The sequence below is a fragment of the Daldinia vernicosa genome (assembly GCF_022497035.1).
Source record: "Daldinia vernicosa strain CBS 139.73 unplaced genomic scaffold F5Y00scaffold_12, whole genome shotgun sequence".
Classification (NCBI taxonomy): domain Eukaryota; kingdom Fungi; phylum Ascomycota; class Sordariomycetes; order Xylariales; family Hypoxylaceae; genus Daldinia; species Daldinia vernicosa.
Genome location: NW_025953928.1, coordinates 18,749 through 38,530, shown reverse-complemented (window position 1 = coordinate 38,530; position 19,782 = coordinate 18,749). Strand labels below are relative to the sequence as shown.

The 19,782-nt window shown below is 47.3% G+C and overlaps 3 protein-coding genes across 3 annotated transcripts; all 3 read right to left on the bottom strand.

Annotated features, from left to right (window-relative positions):
* Positions 1-1,231: 1,231 nt before the first annotated feature.
* On the bottom strand, positions 1,232-2,413 carry F5Y00DRAFT_251900 (glycoside hydrolase family 61 protein; the record flags this gene model as incomplete). The annotated part of the gene is made up of 4 exons (XM_048009874.1): positions 1,232-1,518; positions 1,637-1,748; positions 2,022-2,242; positions 2,356-2,413. The coding sequence occupies 4 exons, from the start codon at positions 2,411-2,413 to the stop codon at positions 1,232-1,234; spliced, it is 678 nt and encodes a 225-aa protein (XP_047866818.1).
* A 989-nt stretch (positions 2,414-3,402) lies between these two features.
* On the bottom strand, positions 3,403-8,773 carry F5Y00DRAFT_251898 (Phosphomethylpyrimidine kinase-domain-containing protein; the record flags this gene model as incomplete). Its single annotated transcript, XM_048009872.1, has 15 exons — positions 3,403-3,458; positions 3,518-3,667; positions 3,723-3,851; positions 4,313-4,420; positions 4,476-5,444; positions 5,507-5,628; positions 6,398-6,402; positions 6,823-6,923; positions 6,990-7,205; positions 7,269-7,377; positions 7,427-7,643; positions 7,719-8,263; positions 8,324-8,406; positions 8,463-8,644; positions 8,721-8,773. The coding sequence occupies 15 exons, from the start codon at positions 8,771-8,773 to the stop codon at positions 3,403-3,405; spliced, it is 3,045 nt and encodes a 1,014-aa protein (XP_047866817.1).
* A 726-nt stretch (positions 8,774-9,499) lies between these two features.
* F5Y00DRAFT_259905 (uncharacterized protein) lies at positions 9,500-10,761 on the bottom strand (the record flags this gene model as incomplete). Its single annotated transcript, XM_048010958.1, has 2 exons — positions 9,500-10,423; positions 10,711-10,761. The coding sequence occupies 2 exons, from the start codon at positions 10,759-10,761 to the stop codon at positions 9,500-9,502; spliced, it is 975 nt and encodes a 324-aa protein (XP_047866816.1).
* Positions 10,762-19,782: the final 9,021 nt, after the last annotated feature.

Sequence of the window (19,782 nt, the reverse complement as noted above, 5' to 3'; positions counted from 1 at the left end):
ACCGGTTAGGATTCACATTTGACACCTCATACGGCGGAAATCATATAGGGGTATATGTCAGCTTAGAGCTCAGCACTGCGGACAAATGACGGATTGGGTGTTTTAACTCTCACCTCTGCATCCTCTTTTCACCGGTTTCCCAAAATCTAGATAGAACCCAAATACAACGAAACGACTATAGTGAAAGCGTAGCTTAGCAACTGGAATATTTGTTTGCCCCTTATAGACATTAGTAAGCCATCATCAATAAGTGTAGAAGAAATGTGCCTGCTATAGACGAATAGGTAAGCCAAGTTACATGTCGCCTCGGGCAACAGTCCGCGCGATATATTCTGACCACCAGATAATGCAGGCTTACTTTTCCGGCCCCCATGAGTAGCTGTCGGATGATGGTTCCGATGCGGATATTATTCTCAACCATGCGTGGGGGAAATCTTACAACCTGACTTGACCCCGAGACGGGGGGAGGACAACGGGATGAAACGATGCCCTCTCTCGTCCATACGTTGCATGTGTCAGCAAGCGACATGTCTCCTGGACGATAGACCTCTAGGTATCTAAGTAGTAGGTAACGCTCAAGTAAAGATAGCTCGTATGAGTTCCAGTAAGCTGGTAAATCCAAGCGTTTAACTCATGTCGAACAAGCAGTCATATGCCTAAGGGTCTTCCCATCTGCCGAAATAAAAATAAAACCTCGAAGACGAAGACGACTAGAGCTGACGAGGCACCATGACTCTATAGCAGTATTTGTGCCCAAAAGCCCAAACCACCCGCACATACCTACCGTGGGACAGGCTTGACATATAGCCCTGACATGTAGCTAGCTCTCAAGGAAACGCGGCAGATACTGGCAAGACTATCCAGACGCTCCGGTAATGAATGTATACTTCATATTAAAAGCTACTGTACGGGAAATACAAGAGTAGAGCCTCATAGACTCGTTAATATAAGCAGGCTAGTAATATAATACCTATATGAAATGTAATACCTCTATACACCGAATAGTTCAACAAAGCAAGTCATAGCCACTACTATCCTATGAAGAATCACAGATACCAAGACAGATACTAAGTAGGGCAAAGCTTCGATACGCGATTATGTATTTACGCTAACCAAGTAACGGTAGATCCCAAGTCGATATACACGTAACATATCCAATTCCGGGCACTTACTTACTCAGCCCCCTCCCTATCCCCTATCCCCTTATCCCCCTCCCCCCCTTTTACTCCATCTAACAAGTAAACACCTTAGGCCCCGCGGGCTGGTACTCCTTACCGCCGTTATTATAAATGTTAATCATGATGCCCGGGTCAGTCGCCTTGTACGCGCCGGGGAACGAAACCAAGCCCGCAGGCTGCGCGGAGCCCGAGCCGCCGGCGACGTGGACCTGCGCGCACGAGATGTAGAACTGGGCGCCGCCCGCTGCGGACGCCGAGTGCAGGGCCACGTGCTCGATGCGGAACAGGTAGTCGCCCTCCGCTAGGCACTGCGGGATGGTGAAGCTGAGTTCGGATTTGCCTGGTTGGGGGGTTTAGAAAGGCGGATGGGATGAGAGGGGGGGGGGGAGCAGGAGGGGTAATAAAGGGGAACGGGAAGAGGAAGGGGAACGGGAAGAGGAAGGGGAGGAGAGGCGTACCGTTTGACGGCCAGGTGTATTGTCCGCCCGACGTCGTGGGCATGTCCTGGTACACCTTGAACCACACGTTTCCGCTGCCGTCGAAGTCGGCGGCGGTCTTGCCGGACGGGACCTTGGCCATGTATGCCGAAAGGGCTAGAAAGCAATACCGAATTAGTAATTTATCTCATCCCATCTCGTCTCGTCTCATCCCATCCCGTCCCAACTCGCCCATCTAGAAAGCAGTCTTAAACTTTAAGGCTTCACCCATCCGCGTAATATAGGTATATATATATATATATATATATATATAATAACGTACTACAAATCGACACATTAGCATTCAATCCCAACCCAAGCAAGCCAGAGCCGCGAATCCGCGTCTCGGCAGCCATCGATCATTTACGTACCCTCCAGGGTGGTAGATATTCGGGTTAGCAACCCAAGTGATCTGGCCACCGGCCTTGACCTGCGTGGTATCCGGGGCGCCGCCGGGAGCCCGCTGGTAGCAACGGATAGCATCCGAGTTGACGTCGGTCACGGGTCCGTTCGACTGAAAGTTTGCCGTCTGCCTAACTGAGGACCAGTCCGAGGTGCCCGCGAGCTTCGGGAACGTGTCTGAAAAGGCTAGTCAGACTCGGTCTTCGCATGTAAAGAATAGGTACTCTCTTCATTCTCTAACTACGGTAGAAAGACGAAAGAACTAGGCATTAGATCAGGTAACGAGCGATTTTACGTACAATGCGGAGCGGCCTGGGCTCCAGCCACGAGGAGCGCGAATGCTGCGGTGGCTTTCATCGTCGCTAATAGTCTCGTAATGTTTATATATGGTTATATATATATCTAATTAGACGAAAAATGTCGCTGAGAAGACGGGTACAGCACTAATGTCCTACGCAGACAAACGACATACACGCCGTAGCGACGCGGAAGTAAAGAGGTCATCATCTTATAGTACTATTGCCAAGCGGGAACTTGCAGAGGCCTAAACCGAGACGGAACCTGTCCTTGCGTTTGCCGGGTAAGGTGTAGTCACCCTTGTGTTTGCGGATAAAAAGAGGTCATTTCCGGTTATATTGGGCCGCCACTTATAAGCACGCAAAACGACCTCATCTGGTTCTCGCTACGAAAAACTAGCCGGCAATGCTACTGAACACACTGCTCAAATGACGCACTTGTCTAAGAATAGGATGTGGGTGTCGTGAACACGAGCCAAGGCCATCCCGTTCCCGAGAAACCCGGCACGGTCAACGTTGATTCTTGGCAACATTTACACTACTGCCTCAGTATAGAACACTCTTGTTAAGGCATTAGACCTTGAATTCATGCTACGTATTCATTTGCCTTGTCTCCTAGTGAGAACAAGACAGATGATAGTCTACATATACATATGACCTTGTAGTAGGTCTTGAAGCAAGTCCAATCTGCACAAGTCAGCAAGCGACATACCTCTCTCTCTCTCTCGACTTGGAAGTCAAAAGTTGGCAAGTTGTACGGTCTCGACTCCAGAGTTGCTTCTCGTAGAACCAAAGCAGAATTCTGCATTTTCCGCATTTCCTCATGTTTCTGTAACGCCTGCACCTTGTTGGGTGACCAAATTAGGTAGTGCGAGTTGTGCAAGCTTGGATGGACATGCACAGATACCTTCGCAAAGTGTCGACGTAAAACGACTTCTAGACATCCGTACCTCTAAACACAACGCCATTTGTGCATATGTGCAATAAAAGAAAAGGAAATGCAACCCGGCAGATACCTTACGACGTTCTAAAGATCCCTAAAGGAGGTTATCACCATCGTCGGTTGTTGATGGGCAAAGAGTTAGCACCGCCTCCACCAGCACCGCCTATTGAGAATAAATGTTAGTATTATGTTTCCGGAAACCTAGAAATCGATATAACATACCTCGGTGACCACCACCACGACCGTAGCCTCGTCCGCCGTAGCGGCCCCCGCCACCGCCGCCGCTATAGCGGGCCATCTCATGAAGTCTAGGATCAATTTGCTGCTTAGCTTCTTGAAGAACTGAGACTAGATCACGAGCCTGCTTAGAATCTGGGAAGTTGTTAGCCATAGCCATAGTCATAGAAATATTCATCATGAGACTTACTGTCAGCAGTAAAGAGAGTAATGGCAGTGCCTTTGGCGCCAGCACGGCCAGTTCGGCCAATACGGTGGATGTAATCCTCCGAGTTGTTCGGGTAGTCATAGTTGATCACATGAGTGATGTTACGAACATCTTAATTACAATCTAATGTTAGCCAAACCGAAAGCCAATGTTTCTGTAACAAGTCCCAGCGACGGACGTGCTGTGCCTAAGTATATTTTCCGTGCTTTCTCCTTGGAGAATTGGGGCTGTCTGTTGCATCAACATGCCAATTTGGAGGAATTCCAATAATCTGGTCTGGGTCCTAGGATCTGGGAGTCTGGAGATAGCTTGACAGAATCAAGAAATGCCAACTCCGCAGTCGTACCACGGGGACAATAAGGTACGACAGCGGAACATGGGTATAGTGCATCCGCTATACCACGGGACCCCAATATTCCTGAATAGATGAGAACCACAAGACACGCTGGGAGATCAGGCAAATGCGCGCAATCGAGAGAGCCCCTAGACATAGAGTAAAGCACAGCGGATATAACTCTGCTGGAAGTTGATACGGGGGGAGGGGGGAGGGGAGGGGGAATTTGCAATCATACCAATACCACGAGAAGCAACGTCGGTGGCTACCATAATAGGACTCTTTCCGGTCTTGAACTGGTCAAGGACCCAGTCACGTTCGTTCTGCTGTTTGTCGCCGTGAATAGCTACCAATGGATTAGTTCCAAGCCGCATCAAAAGTCGGAATTTGCATAAACTTACAAAGGGCCGGCCAGCCATCTTGGCGGAGGAATCGCGTAATCTCGTCAGCGACTCGCTTCGTACCTACGAATAGAAGACACTTGTTCTCCTTGTTGTCCATGATCTTCTCAAGGTGCTTGATCATACGATCACGCTTCTCACCCTCGGACACAACCTCGACGATTTGCGTAATACGATGGTTAGCAGACAAGTCCAGGGAACCAATGTTGACCTGAATGAAGTCGGTTTGGAATTCGGCAGCTAAAGCACGAACTTCCTTGGGCCATGTAGCAGACCACATGAGAGTCTGACGGTCAGGTCGAATTTGACTGATAATTTTGCGAATCTGGGGCTCGAAACCCATGTCCAGCATACGATCAGCCTCGTCGAGGACTAGGTAAGTCACTCGGCGTAAGTTGGTCTTACCACCCTCGAGCATGTCAATCAGACGACCGGGAGTGGCAATGCAAACCTCGACGCCCTTGGTAAGGTCGCGGATCTGAGGACCACGAGGAACACCTCCATAGACACAGGTGTTGCGAATGCGCGAAGACTTGCCGAATTTAGTAATCTCCTGCTGGATCTGTACTGCTAGTTCTCGAGTAGGTGCAAGAACAAGCACGATAGGGCCATCGCCGGGAGCCAAGAGAGGCTGGGCATTGATGTGGACAATTGCCGGAAGACAGTACGTAAGCGTCTTACCGGAACCCGTCTCGGCAATACCGACGACGTCGCGACCAGAAAGAGCCATGGGCCATCCTTGAGATTGGATGGCAGTAGGAGCGGGGAAGCCTTGTGCCTTGACTTCGTCCATCACATATCGAGGGAATCCAGCCTCATCGAATGTCTCGACAGGTTTGGGAACATCGTGGCCAGTGACAGCTATTTGATGATCTTTTCGGAATCGCTCAACTTCACTGGCCGGTCGTCGTGCGACAGCTTCGTCCTCCTTGTAGAAGGACTTCTCGAATTTGGGAAGAGCGCTGAGATCTATCGAGAATAAGGTTAGCCATGATATAGGTAAATAACTTGGGAATCTGAAAAGAACATACCCCAGGTTTGCTTGTGTAGACCAGCTCCGAGGTTAGACATTCTGTCACCGCCTCCGCTTCCACCATAGCCGCCGCCGCCGCCACCACCTCCGTAACCACCACTGTTACCGCCATAGCCATTGCTAGAAGAGTAGATATGTTAGTATCGATAATCAAGGGAGGTTAAAATGCGGTGAGACAGTAGCGAAGTGTTCAAATAAAATTCTTACCCATGACCGTGGTCCTGACGACCACCACCGTGGCCGCCTCCATACTTGTCGTGGCCATTAGAGTAGCCTCCTCCGCCTCCTCCATTACGGGAGTTGTAGCCGCCGTAAGACATGATGTATTTTTGAGTCTGCGATGGTCAAGTTAGATGTATGCGAAGTGAGAATGTTTAGCGCAAACGAGTAGGACAATATCGCGTTTAATTCGTCTGAGCTGATTTAATTGTAACAAACGCGTTCTCAAGTGCAGCGTGCAATCTGCAAGAAAAGGAGCGGAAAATGGGGGAAATTATGAGATGAAAAGTTATGAACTCGGAGTAATAGAAGGAAAGGTGTAGGGTGTGGTGATGAGTTTTTGAAGTCAAGAAGAACCCTGAGTCAAGTAGTTGATTAATTTTTTTTTCCCTAGTCTCGAGGGAAACAGCAGTCTAGGCCTAACAGGTATGCAGGGATGTGGTTCGTGCACGACTTTCCCTTTTTTTTTCGCCTCGCGTTCTTGCTATCACTACAGCACTAGTGTTTTTAAGGTAGAAGGACCGGGGTACGTACATATTGTACACGTCGGAAGTGGAGGTACGTTAAGAAAGTACATAGGAGAAACTGTGCAACGTGCAGCTGTTGACAGGTGCGATCAGCTTTTGCCACTAGCACGTGAATTCTTCAATTTGTCTTCGCCTCTAGTTACATAACCTGTTCTTGTTTTGTTTTTTTCTTTTCTGTAAATCACCTATATCATCTAGTTATCAGAGGTATCAAATCAAGTGCTACATGATAATGCGTCAGATCAACCATACGTACCTAATTAGGTATACCCAGCTAAATACCTTAAGGCTCAATTGATGAAGTTATGTATGCCAAGTAAGTAAGCCGGCGTGGGAGGATCACCTTTCATACATTCATAGGTAGGTGAAGATAGACCAAAATGCAAACGACTACTAAGATGATTTAAGGGGCTTTTGCCTCAGTACCAGTCCATATATCCTCTCTACACTAGATGTCCGTTCCATTCTATACCGATTCGATCCCGCGAGATTCGAGACGATTTAGGCTGATGGGAACATGTCCCAAAAGCCAATTTCCATCTATTCCAAAGTTAGTGTTACGGGATACCTTCCATCTCAAGTGTCTTACCCTCGTAGCATGGATGAAGATCTTGGCCAGCTCTTCTATCCTTGATGGAGACTGTAACATTGCGTTCTTTTCCATGAGAGCTGTGGCCGACATTTAAATCAGTATTTTCCGACCAGTTCCAACTAGTAGTTAAGGGGCCTTCTCACCACACCCGGTCTCTACTGCCTTCACGTAGTCCTCTTCGACATAATTCACAATCCATTTCCAGTACGTATTGCCCTCCGTCTTTGTTCTTGGGTCGCCGTGAAGCTGTTTTGCAATGGCTCCATAACCAAGGAGGCAAGGGGCGAGTGCAACTTGAAGGCCAATCCAATCTTCCGACTGCCCGATATCAAGGACGTATCTCGTGTATGCGGTACATGCTGAGGAATCGGTTAGCAATGGAGTGTCGATATGAGACAGTGAGCAAGGTTGGGGCTTTGTACCTTGGTGCTCCTCTGTCGCCTCTATCTCCTCTTTGGATATGCCGAATTCTTTACAATAGTCAAGATGAAGTTTCATCTCAGTGTGGATATGCGACACGATTTTAGCGCCCTAATTATAATATTAGGATCAACTTGCTTGCTGTTTGATAACCACCTACCGCTGCGATATCCTCCATATTCTTGGACTTGTATGAAGCCAAAGCATTTGCCCTCGCGAAGTGAACTAGGTATAGGTAGTCTTGTATCAGATAGCCTTTGAACGACTCGAGAGGCAATTGTCCATCCCCGAGTCCGAGGACGAATGGATGGTTAATAAATTGATGCCACACTGGCGATACGTCAGGTCGCTCCAAAAGGTATTCTAGGAAGTGTCCCCTTGTTGCCATTAGTAGGACGCTAATAGCAGGATAGGTTCAAGTTAAGCCAACGTGAAGTCAGGGGCAAACTAACCGAGAGAATGGAAGAGTCAGAACTGAATGGAAATGATTAAGTGGTCCATTCCCCTTTCCGTATCCGGGTGCGGTCTTGATTCCTGCTTCGACATACCGACAGGCGGCCTTAACAGCTTGTACAGGTTTCAGTCCTTTGGAAAGGTTGGAGGCGATAGCAGAGGCGAGTGAGCATCCCGTTCCATGTGTGTTGGTCGAGTCTATATATGGACTCTCGATTTTCGTGGCTTGTCCCTCTCCAAATAAAAGGTCTACGACTAACTCCCTTTCCTCAGGGGTCGTAGCTATCGAACCGTCTTTCTTAAAAGGCACATGGCCGCCTTTGACAAGAACCCAGTTTGGTCCTAATTCCTGTACTTTTCGGGCGATTACCTCCAAGTCGTCTATATGTTGGATATCGACGGTTCCCTTTCCGCTCTCGGAGAGTAGGAGTTGTGCCTCGGGAATATTTGGAGTAAGGATGAACGTCTGTGGGAGCAGCAGAGTTCTTAACTCATTCACGGCTTCTAGGGGTAGGAGCTTGGCACCAGTGGTGGCGACCATAACCTATTTAGATTTAAGCCATCATGATCTTTCTCGGAAAGACTATCAAGCGAATGAACTTACAGGATCCAATACCAACGTCTCAACATCGTAATCCTTCAACGCCCGTGCTACCATATCAATAGTACGTGCAGATGCTAGCATCCCTTAACGGAATCTAGATAAGCTTCAGTGCAACGAACTGGATGATCTGATTGCTCACCAGTCTTTACGACCCCGGGTTTAATATCCGTAAAGACGGCATCGATCTGCTTCCTTACGAACTCAGGGGGTATGTGGTGTATGTCATTGACACCAGTAGTATTCTGAGCCGTCAACGCTGTCGTAGCAGTCATAGCATAGCAGCCATGAGCTGCGATGACTTTCTGGTCTGCCTCGAGGCCACTGTTGATTCACATCGACGATCCTGTCAGTTGATTGCGTGAGGGTCGAATGATAGGCTCATGAACATTGAACTTACGCACCACCGCTCGAATCGCTCCCCGCGATAACAAGAATTCGTCTATTGGCCATGATGCAACTATGTAGAGTCCTACGGATTAACTGACCTTCCTAATTAAGTCAGGGACTTGAACGTACAGATTGACGATACTTGCACGAACTTGGCACGAACTTTCCAAATTCCCATGTTGCGCGAGATTTCTTTTTAAGTTCTTAATGGGCTGGACTTAAAGTAGCTCGATGAGTGGATGAGTGGGGCTAATACCATCATCCGTCCACTCACCGTCGTCGAAGCCATTGTCTGTACGATACGTATAAGTGATGGTATAAGTGATACTGCGGTATGTATAAGTCGCTGGGTAATGCTCGTCCAAGAAAAGGGGATTTTCCCCTATTCTCATTATTAAACTCGAATATCACGCAGCTTTCGAAAAAAGAAAAAAAAAGAGAGAGATTGTATACGGCATGGGACTTCTATGTTTAAATTATTATGTGTTAGGTTAGGTTAGGTACTTAGCCGGTAAGCATCTGCCCAGCCAAACTGAGTGTAGGTAGGTATAATATAGGTTCTCGCCCTCATCACTCGTCTAGTCCCATCCAATATCCAAGGGAATCTTTAGTCGGTGTGCTTAACAACTAAATCATGTACCTAGTTGAAGTTCCTGGCTGTCAACGTCACCTCCCAGCCCCTAACTCCGTAAGCCGATCTAGTAGTACAAGTATGAAAAATTGCCCAGTGTGAAAATGCATGATCTGATCCCAGCGCGGCCCTCCCACCCCCTATTCTGGACGTAATTCTCAATGTAAGCCTCCCGCGCCTGGGAAGTTCAGTTGCTCGTTGAACCCGTCGGTCCCTTCGCACCGTCCAAACAGCCAGCGCAACCTCTCCATGTTATTTCGGAGTTCGTCTCTTTCCCCTTCCAAGGCAGCGCATTCGCGCTCCAAGGCTTGAATGTGACGCCGAGCCATATCTAATACTTCTGCTTTGCTGACTCTCCGGTCAGTCAAGTCCAACGATTCCCCCTCGTCATCACCCTCGCCAGCTTGCATGGTTTCCGGTAGAGCGTCTAGTAGGCTTTCAAAGTGAGCATTAAGTCTGTTCCGGTACTGCTTTTCCACTTGGTTATGCGTGTCACGGCTTTTTTGCTCCTCGACTGTAGCTGGGGGGTTGTGGTGCGTGTTTTTGCTTGTGCGAGAAGCACTACGGAGTCTGGATCTGCCAGAGTTTGACGCTGACGACGTGCTTCCAGGCGAGAGTACCTGTGGCTGCTTAGACTTTCTTGGCCGTGACGAATGCTTGTTCTTTTTGTGGCTGGAACCAGTCGATGCCCCTGCCGATGGAACGCGCGGGCTCATTGTTGCTGCTCCGTACCCTGGCGGATAAGGATGGCGATAAGTATCGGTGGTATCGACGGACCTGGACTCTGATGGTACGGCTTGGTAAAATGGGAGGCTAAAGGGGTCTCCTGTGGGTGTAGTAAACGATGCTCCATTCACATCCGTTGGATTGTGGCCACCCACAACGTAATTCGGGATACTCGGGACCGTGACAGGAGTAAGTGACTGATTTTGGTAGCCTAGCATGCTTTCCGAGGCCCTGTTAGGTGTAATGGTGGGATAAGAGGCGTACGAGACGTTCTGACCCTGTGACGATGCATGTTCGCCTCTGTAGTAAGTGTCGTCAGAGACGTACGCCGACGACAGGTGCTCTGAAGAAACCATCTGGATGTTGCTGTTAGTAAGTGATAATAATCGAAGTTTAATTTGCTGAAATGGGTTGTCTGTCGGTTGTCAACACGATGGCTTTGGGTCTGGACAGGCCGGTTTTATTTACTAGCCGTAGTCCTACGGGGCGGTTCGATGAGACCTAGTCGGAGGCATCCGTGATGCTTATGGAGCCGGCAAGGCTGGTAGGAGTGCCAATAAAAATAGACAGCGGGTAAGGGTGGCACCCCTCGGGGGCTTTCGGGCACACGGTAGGGGGAATCTAGATTGGCCAACCAACTTACTTGAACGGGCAGAGCAACTGAGATATCATAGCGTCCAGCATTGTACGGCATGTTCCATATAGAAACTTGGATCAACTTTATGTTACACTTGACTAGCAGGTCTGAGGAATAAATAGTAGGGAGTAGAACTGGAGGCAGTGTAGTAGCCGGCATGCAACTATTCTACAAGAATAGTCAGGTAGGGTTGTTTAGATCCTTAGACGAATGTTCCCCAAATACGAGATCTCTCACTCTTAAATATACCATGATAAGCACACTGCTATTGTTATCATACTAGCGAAAACCTTTGTGTTAGGTACTGAGTGGTGACCAGCCAATATGACAGGACGCTTGCATAGTAGATGATGAGCTCTAGCTAATCTCCAAAAGACGCAAATAGGGTAGCATGGATGTCCGGGCTTCGGCTGTAGAGGTCACTTGGGTAGCATTGACTTGGGAGTATATGCCATGTGCCGGTGGGTAGAGGGTTCTTGGGATGGTACGGCATCACTGTAGCATCCTGATATCCTCTATGCTATTCGGCCGCTGTTCCCATAGGGCAGAACCAGAATCAAGGAAAATTCGGTACGAATGCATGTCCCCGAAGAACAGACCATCTTAGGATGCGGTTCGGATCGTGGACTTTTGGCACTCGGGTGTTGCTGGAGGTAGGATTAGAAATATTGAAAGTTTCTATATGGAGAACTGGGGAATCTTTTCCCGGCAGAAGACGTTTTCAATGAAGATCCTCCTGCGGCTCTCGAAACGCTCGGGTAGGGAAATATTTTAGCTATCATGCTTTGTTTGGGAGTTCTTGTACTACCTCGATACCCATGTATGTATCTCAATGCATTGACATGACTACCTCCTACAGACTGCGTAACCGAGTCAAGTCTTTAGGAGGTGTATCTATTACGCTTAACAGAGTTTTTCTCAGCCTCAGGCCTGAGGGCGCCTATGTAAGAGAATGTTCACAATTGGCTTCCTGTTTAACATGAGCCTCGTTTCTGGTAACTCCTACGCGCTATAGATAACATTATACTTGTACTTGGGTACGCGGCGTAGTCAGCCTATAAGTTTATATGTCATGGGAATGAACTTGATCGGTCCTATTGTTTATTCACGTATTGAACTTCAGATCCCTTGAATCCATCACCGGTCCCGAGAGCTGAATTCAAGTGATATATCAGAGTTGTTGTGGATATAATTAGGTAGTGATCATTTCGATATGCGGCCAGCTAACTTATTAACAGCTCTGGGATGAATTGCGCTCTGGTATTAAACGTTACTAAACATTAACAAAAGTACGTTACACGGCTTCCTCACTGTCGTAACTAAGGTCGCGTATCCTAGTTGATTCCGGGGTTGATGTAGTGCTCTGAAGTAAGCACATGTGCATGTAAAAAGAAGACTCTACCTGTTAAGTCAGATAGAAATCAGCTCGGTTCCGGGAGGGGAACGCGCCGCAGATCTTTTAATGTCGATTTGCCCAATCAACAACCTCCCCTCATCGAACAAATGCAATCCTTCTCTTTACAAACTGTATTGTAAGCACGAGTTTCAGGCCTAGAAGGAACGCCAATGCCGTTAAGGGGGCGTAGTTCAATTCTAGCGAGCGGATCTCCCCTATTCTGGTTCTTACGGAGGATTCTACATCTTGGGTTTCACTGGGTATGAATATTTAGGACACCAATAAAAAATAAGAAACTAAACTTACAACAGTTATCATAGCATCTTGCAATTCGTCGACTTGTGTTGTATCAATTTAATAAACCTATAGTTACCACTGATCTGTTTACCTATTTTTGCAAGATAGGGGTTAAACAGGCCTCCTAATAACTTCACTCTCTAAAGTCGTGGGCACGATTCGGTAGAACTCACCTTAACGCGCTCTAGGTGCATATGGCTTATTTTTATACACTGGTCCCATTGGCCACGGCCGTCTCACCTTGTTGAAACCAGAAAGAGTCAACATTTTGCTAAGCTCGCCAAAGGGATATTCGATAACTTCCTGGAAAATTACCCCTTGACAAAGTTGGGTACGGCGCAGTCATCTCAGCCTAAGTGATACCTTGTATTACCGAACTGCTACTGACGATGCGATAGTAAACCTATCCAACTATACGAAACTCGACACTCATTAGCGAATAACGTAGACTCTTGCCCATACTGTCTGCGGAAAGCATCCGATCGGCTATATCGTTGCGCTATCGGTCACCTCGTAGCGTCTTGGTTATAAGAGACGTTGCTATATAGTCGAGGAAGCGCTACGTGCATTTCCCTATGCGGTGGTAGACTAGCTAGATTTTGATAGGTTTTCATGGACGAATCTATCGGAAAGCTGCATGAGTTTGCACATTATACTGCTCGGATCTGCCACCTTCACTATCACTTGACCTGCGACTTGAATCGCATAGAGCTCTTCTCGCTCGGCTTACATGCTTAAGCCACTCCCGGATACTCTTCGATATAATGCGACTTGATTTTCGGGGTCGTTTGACAAGATTTCTACCTAAATTCCTGAACAGGTATGATGGCTCGAAGTGACTTTCCGTCTCTTGGGAGGTTCTGCGAATGCAACTGGTTCACCGCTCTGCCTTCACTAACGGCTCAACTTAGATTACTGCGAATGAAATGACGTCTGTGAGAGGTTTAACCAACAGAGCTTGATGGATATCCTGCGAGAAAAACCAGAGAGCCAACATGTTTCTCAGCGGATAGCATGTGTAATGGTGAAGAGACATTGGTGGCTGCTCTAGCCATCTCCAATATTCTTCTAGTGCTTTGCATTCAGACCGATATTTCATGGATGCAGGTGAGCTCGCAGAATCGAGTATGCATTGCGTTAGGTATCAAGAGGCAGAGAGGACCTTCACAACTAGCGGTGGCCATTGGGCATCAACTCATGTTATGAGCTCAAGTATAGTCGCCTTTCAATAACCTCAATGTCTACAGTATGCGACTTGATTGCTGACAATTAACACTAGTCCGCTACCGAGGCCCCTTGGGGTACTTTAAAACAGCCAACACGATATCATCTTTATTGAAAGAAGCCTAGATTCTTCATAAGGGTCTTCTAGCACTTCGAAATGGGGCATTCGATTCATCACAAGCTCGCATTGTGTTAATTGGTGCTATTGACTGCTGAGGTCCACCTGGAAAGTTGTAAGTCGTGTTGGTGCCGTGAGGACGCAAGCAAGAAGTGGCAAGGCAACTCGATTGAGTGACGAGGAATTGTAAGCTTATTTGAAACTGGACCGCTGGTATAACGAGAAACTCTTTGTCTCAGGTGCCTCGACGATCTGCGAACGTATCATAGTATCTTGCTACTAGTCTCGAGTTGACTACATGACCTCTGACTAGATTTTAACAGCTTTACTTTAATGTCGTCGATAGATGTATAAGTCCCCGGAAAGGTCACCTACCTACTGCCTAGAGCGATTAATAGCCCTGAATGAGATCTACCTGGGAAAACTACTTAAGGTATAAGGTTATATTTCGAACTGCATACATACGGTTACGAAGCACACACGAGTCAATAGACAGTGATAGCATTGCTATAATTTCTAAAATAAGAAGATGGATAAGAGCTCTGAAGAATCTTGTAGAGGGTATCCTGTCAGAATGAGCTTCAGTCGTTGTCTATATTAAGCAAGCGGGTGCTCACGGAGCGTATGCGTCTAATTATGAACTATTAAGACCTACTCTACTGATGTCTTCGGTACATTGCGGAGGCGACCCAAGATGCCCAGAAGCTGAAAATGTCAACCCCTTTTTTTTTCCAAGTCTATATTTTCCGAGTACATGATGAGTGTCAGAACTTAGCGAGTTAAATTCCTACATGTCGACTCTGCAGGTATTAAAAAAAATAGATCGCTTACGGACCCCCCGGGAGTGCATCATGGCTTAAGTCTTCAATTGTTGGCCTTTGAATAATTCAATATTTATATATAATCTATCAATGCTGAACTACAGTTTAGATACTATGTCAATATACATTGACGTTGAGCTTCATTCCATATCCCTAGATTATTAGACCAATCTACCTATCTACTGAACCCCCTATGGAATAACAACAATATAGCTGTAATAAGGAGTTTGATTCGAATAGCTGAGGAGTCATGTGTAACAAGATATTCAGGCACTTAGGCCTATGCATACAAGACTCAGCCCAACGCTCCCCAGACCCGTCACCCGCGGATATAATAAGCTTCGCAGGATCGACAATCTTAATTGCGAGGTATAAATCTCTTCCCCGAGCTGGAAATGGATCACTGCTTGGCTACGACGTCATTGAACAACAGTCCATTTGACGAATAGCGCTCCTTACCGCAGATGGCGCTGACCTGGATTTCATGCCAATACGCATCTATACGCACCTATACGATAACTCATAAGTATCCAATCGCAGTTCGCGGATCCGAGTCGTGTAACGATAGCACCAGGCACATCTATGGCAGATATACCCTTCCAGAAGCGGCCCGTCAATCTTAGAGGCGTAGAAAAGACGCCAGAACTAGGAAGAATTTCGCACATGTGCTGCGCCGTCGGTACTTTAAACTCTGTCAGGCACCAAAATGTCACGGAGAGCACGTCGAAGGGTTACGTCGTAGGATCAATAGGATTACAGCGCAAGAGGCGTAATTTGATCCTTGCATATGTAGTAATGTACAAACCTAGCGGCATCTCCGGTTTTTATAATGCTGAGTAGTACGATGCTTGACTGCTGTATACTGTTATATGAAAGACATGGTCAAACACTGCCTAAAATGGGTATTCTAGTAGCATAACAAGTGCCAATACGGGCATAAGAAGCAAGCCAATGGCGTTGCATTACCAAAACAATATTAATATGCACCCAAACACGCATGTAGGCAAACAGACATACAACACCCTACGGTTCCTCAAGCGGCAGGTGTATGGTTTTAGCTGGATCCTAAACTGCGACTCCGGTAACGAACATATTACATAGTATATATACATAGTATGTAGGTATGTTGTTGCGATGCCAATGTAACGAACGTGGGGGGAGGATGGGGAGAGGACTGGGGGAGGAAAAGAATACAGACATGCCACCCACACGAACTCGGTGCCCTCAGCTCGCCGACTTAATAACTAGCACCTTCCCATAATAGAACTACCTACGATAAACGTGTAGTCGGTAATCGAGCACGTTGAGGCCTAGCGGACGCCTGTTCAACACATCCAGGCGTCGGATCGTGAGGATCGAAGGGCAATCACCCGCCCGCTTGGAGGATCATGGCTGACGTCTTTACCGGTAATGATCAACGACGCCCTAACATGGCACATGGCAAACTTTGCAATCCTTGAGCAGCGAGGGACATAAACACTGCTGGCGTGTTGAGGAGGAAGAAAGTGGAAAGGGGAAAGTGGAAAGTAGACGTTTAGCTTGTGACGGAGGGCCGGCTGTGCGAAAGCGAGCGGCCTGAATCAACATGTAGCCATCAGCCCTTGAAGCCCTCACGAATCTTAACGCTAGCCACATGCTTTATGTATCTAACCTAAGGTAGGTAGACAGATAGATACATATTTCACATTCCAACAGAACAGCAGGGAGCCCGGCTGGCTGCCGAATTCCGGCAATGGGAAACTCTGACCCGGTCCGCGCCACGGGCGTCTTAGCAGCACCGGGAAGGCTACTATAGTCTATCGTGCGCAGAAGGGATCCTGCAGTCGGGCTGGAATGTGACGAGAGGCCTGATTAGAGAGCGAAGATGCAAGGGAGGAAGCCGATTTCACACCGCTTTGGACCGGAGCGAAGATATGTATTGTATTGTACCATGCAGTGTAGAATCCCGAACCCTGGCTCTATGGCTTACACCAGAAGTTGCTTTTTTGCTTCTTCGAAGATTTCTGCGCAGCGGCTACGTACATACATGTATGTGTGCATGATGGAACAAACAAGATAGAAGTGCATGATCTGGACTGGTAAATGGGCTAGCTATCTCTAGCTGGTCTCTAGCTGATCGAAGCCGCTTTTAACACACGATAGTACAGAAATAGACAAACCTATCGATGTTTGATAGAGGACGCCTTGCCTACCAAAGTTACAGCGGATTCATCCCTACGAATTGGTCGTTTCTCGATCCTCAAACGGGCGAGAACTTTTCTTTCTCATCCCCCCCCCTGATCTGCGAATGGAATAGAACCTCGCTACTGCACAGAAGCCTCTTAGTCTCGTGGGATCCGATATGCAGTGCAGAAGCGTGATTGCTGCTGACAAGGGAAACCCCCCCGTCCTCCAAACACCGGCGTGGTTCCAAGCCGCGTTCCAAGCCGCGTTCTGCAAAGAAGATTCTATTACATAGTACTAGTAGTACTAGTTAAGCTAAATTTCATTTTCTGCAGTCTACCCGTCGTAATAATAAAAGGTGGCGCTGCGCACGGACGCCAGAAGCTTCGAATCGGGCTTGCAAGAAAATGAATACTTACCTCCTAAGGTAGCATAGGCTAAAAAAAAATTAAGGGCTCGAAACTTGTGAACCCGCGCGGGAGTTTCTTGAAAAAATATCCCGCTGTCTTATTAAAGTCGACGGCTTGATTCAGATGCTAAAGAAGGCTGGAGAGACAGGGCTTACGGGGTTGGTATTGCAACGCTGAGGTCAGTGCACGTGTAGGCCGGCGCAACGGTAGAGAGGGATCGAAAGGGAAAGGGGGTTAGCTACCTACCTACATACCTGCTATATGTTGCTTGATATATACCTAGGCATATGCTTGCGGATACCTTCATGCAATTGCTACTACTACTATGTATGTACACTCAGTCATATCGAGGGACGAAGAAACCTGGGCGGCGTATCGAAACTACACTACCACGTTGGCTAACAGTAGACTCAAACGCTGGACTATCGTACTATCGTTAGTCTGCTCTCTGCACTGTACCGGCCTCCCTATTTGTATGGTTCATACTGCATGATAGCGCGTATGTACTGGGGAATTTATCAAACGTTTGCCTTCCCCCCCTTCGAGGCGACCGTTCGGCTACTCCCCTTCCCTCCGTAGCGAATCGATGGCAAAGCCTATGCCTGGGATCTCGATAACTAGATGGACAATAACTCCCCGAGCAGATGGCGGAGCCGCAACGTCTCCCCACTAGGGAGATCTGTGATGTGGTTTAGGATAGTTAACTACTGTTTCTTGTCTGCTGTTTGACTAACTAGGACCAGGATGAACTCGCAGCATGTCTAAGTCTCATGACCTGAACTATCCTAATGGGTAAGACCCCCCAGGTTATTATTCACCTCCATCGATTCAACCCCAGAGGCTAGGTATTTACCAAGTGCCGACGGTTTGAGGGGGGATAGAAAAGGGTAAGCTATAGGAATACCTTTGGTAAGGATTGCTTATACACACGTAGTTGACATTTACCCAATCGTCATATAACTTGATGAAATATCATACCGCCGATCTCGACATTGTCATAAATTACATAGGTACCTAGTTTATATTTGCTAGTTTAGAATGATAAATGGTGCATGGCGAGTTCGTGAAGGATTCGATTTTCCTAAAATTGGCGTATGCGTCTTATGGTTGTGGTAATTATTACATAGAAGCGGTAGGATTTCATCCACGTTTGCTTCTTACCGTGGTTTCTTACCATGGTCTCCTAATTAGGCCACGAACCGTTGAAAATTAACTCCCTTTCCGCTGCGTCCGTCGAGTCCGATCCGATCCGTACGCTTATCTACATTTATTAATCTGTTTTATATTACCGCGTGCATATTCATTTATTATTAAGCGTGGCTGCTATATGATGACAGCTAAGCATCCATTCTATCTATCTTCCTATGCACGTCGTTGATGTTGTTTATTATCGAATCTATGTATGCGTTTAGCCTGGGGAGTTTACGACGTCGATCTGCTGGGATCCCGACGGCTTGGAACAATTCTCCCAAGCGAGTTGACTCTTGGGACCACTAAACACTCGGTTCCAAATGGATCTTCGATAGCATCTGGGACATAGATTAATCCGTACATATGCCATACATATGCCATATGCACGCGGTAAGGGGCTAAACACACATTGACGAAGCCTGCAGCGAAATACGCACCAATTCTGCAAAAACAATCCGTTTAATAGCAAACGTGCCTAGTGCCTAATGCCCAATGACGGCAGGTTTGCTATACACTAATGCAGGTCGTCGGTCTGATGCCTTTGCGAGCCGTCTCGCCGATTTATGAAATTATGCTTACCTATTACCTACATACCTCTATGTATGTTTTTGCCCGGCGGCCGATGCCGAATCTTCCTGGTTAAAGCTCCCAAGGTTAATAAGCAAGTCATCATCTTCCCTGCCATTAATAAGTCATTAATAGAGCCTAAGCGGCCAGTGCTGGGACCCGGTCGGCTGTCAATGCGGGTAGGCTGGTAGCTGATATGTAGTAGCTGGTAGGGGGTACAGCCGAGGACCTTGCACAGAAATTATACGATAAACTATTCCGTACCTGACACTACGGCCCAAAATACGGCCCAAATATCTTCAAATATTTACTGTGGTTAGTTACACGAGCTGATTCCTCCACATCGAAAAGGCTATGTATTTGTGTAATCGGCCTATCTCTACGAGAACATATTCCGTAACCTCCGAGAGGAAGTTAATTGTTGATCATTACCTCAATACGGTTGGGAAACCGACGCCTCGCGATTTTATGAGCCGTGGAGCGCATCTGGAGAACCAATTCAGGGACCGTAGGGGTTTCCAGATAAAGTCCAGGGGTGTTTTCGGACGCTTAGACTCGTTAGTTCAAGTGCTTCGCGGATCGTCGCAGTCAGTTTCCGCGGCCCAATAATACATGGGCACTAATTCGAAGCCTTAATAGTAGGTACCATAGCACTGAAGCCGTGGTGCTCTGTGGTGCTTGTGGCTTATCCCCCTTTTTTGGCGTCTAATGAGTAGTAGGTACATTACATACGCGGAAAACGAACGGACAGGACGACGACGATGAGCGAGCGCTTAGTGTACTGGCAGTGAGCTATTTGAGGTCTATGTGGATAATAATTTCGTATCGTCCACGTAATTCGGAAGTATTAGTGCATTCTCACAGTAAGGATACCCGGAGTATTCGACCTGC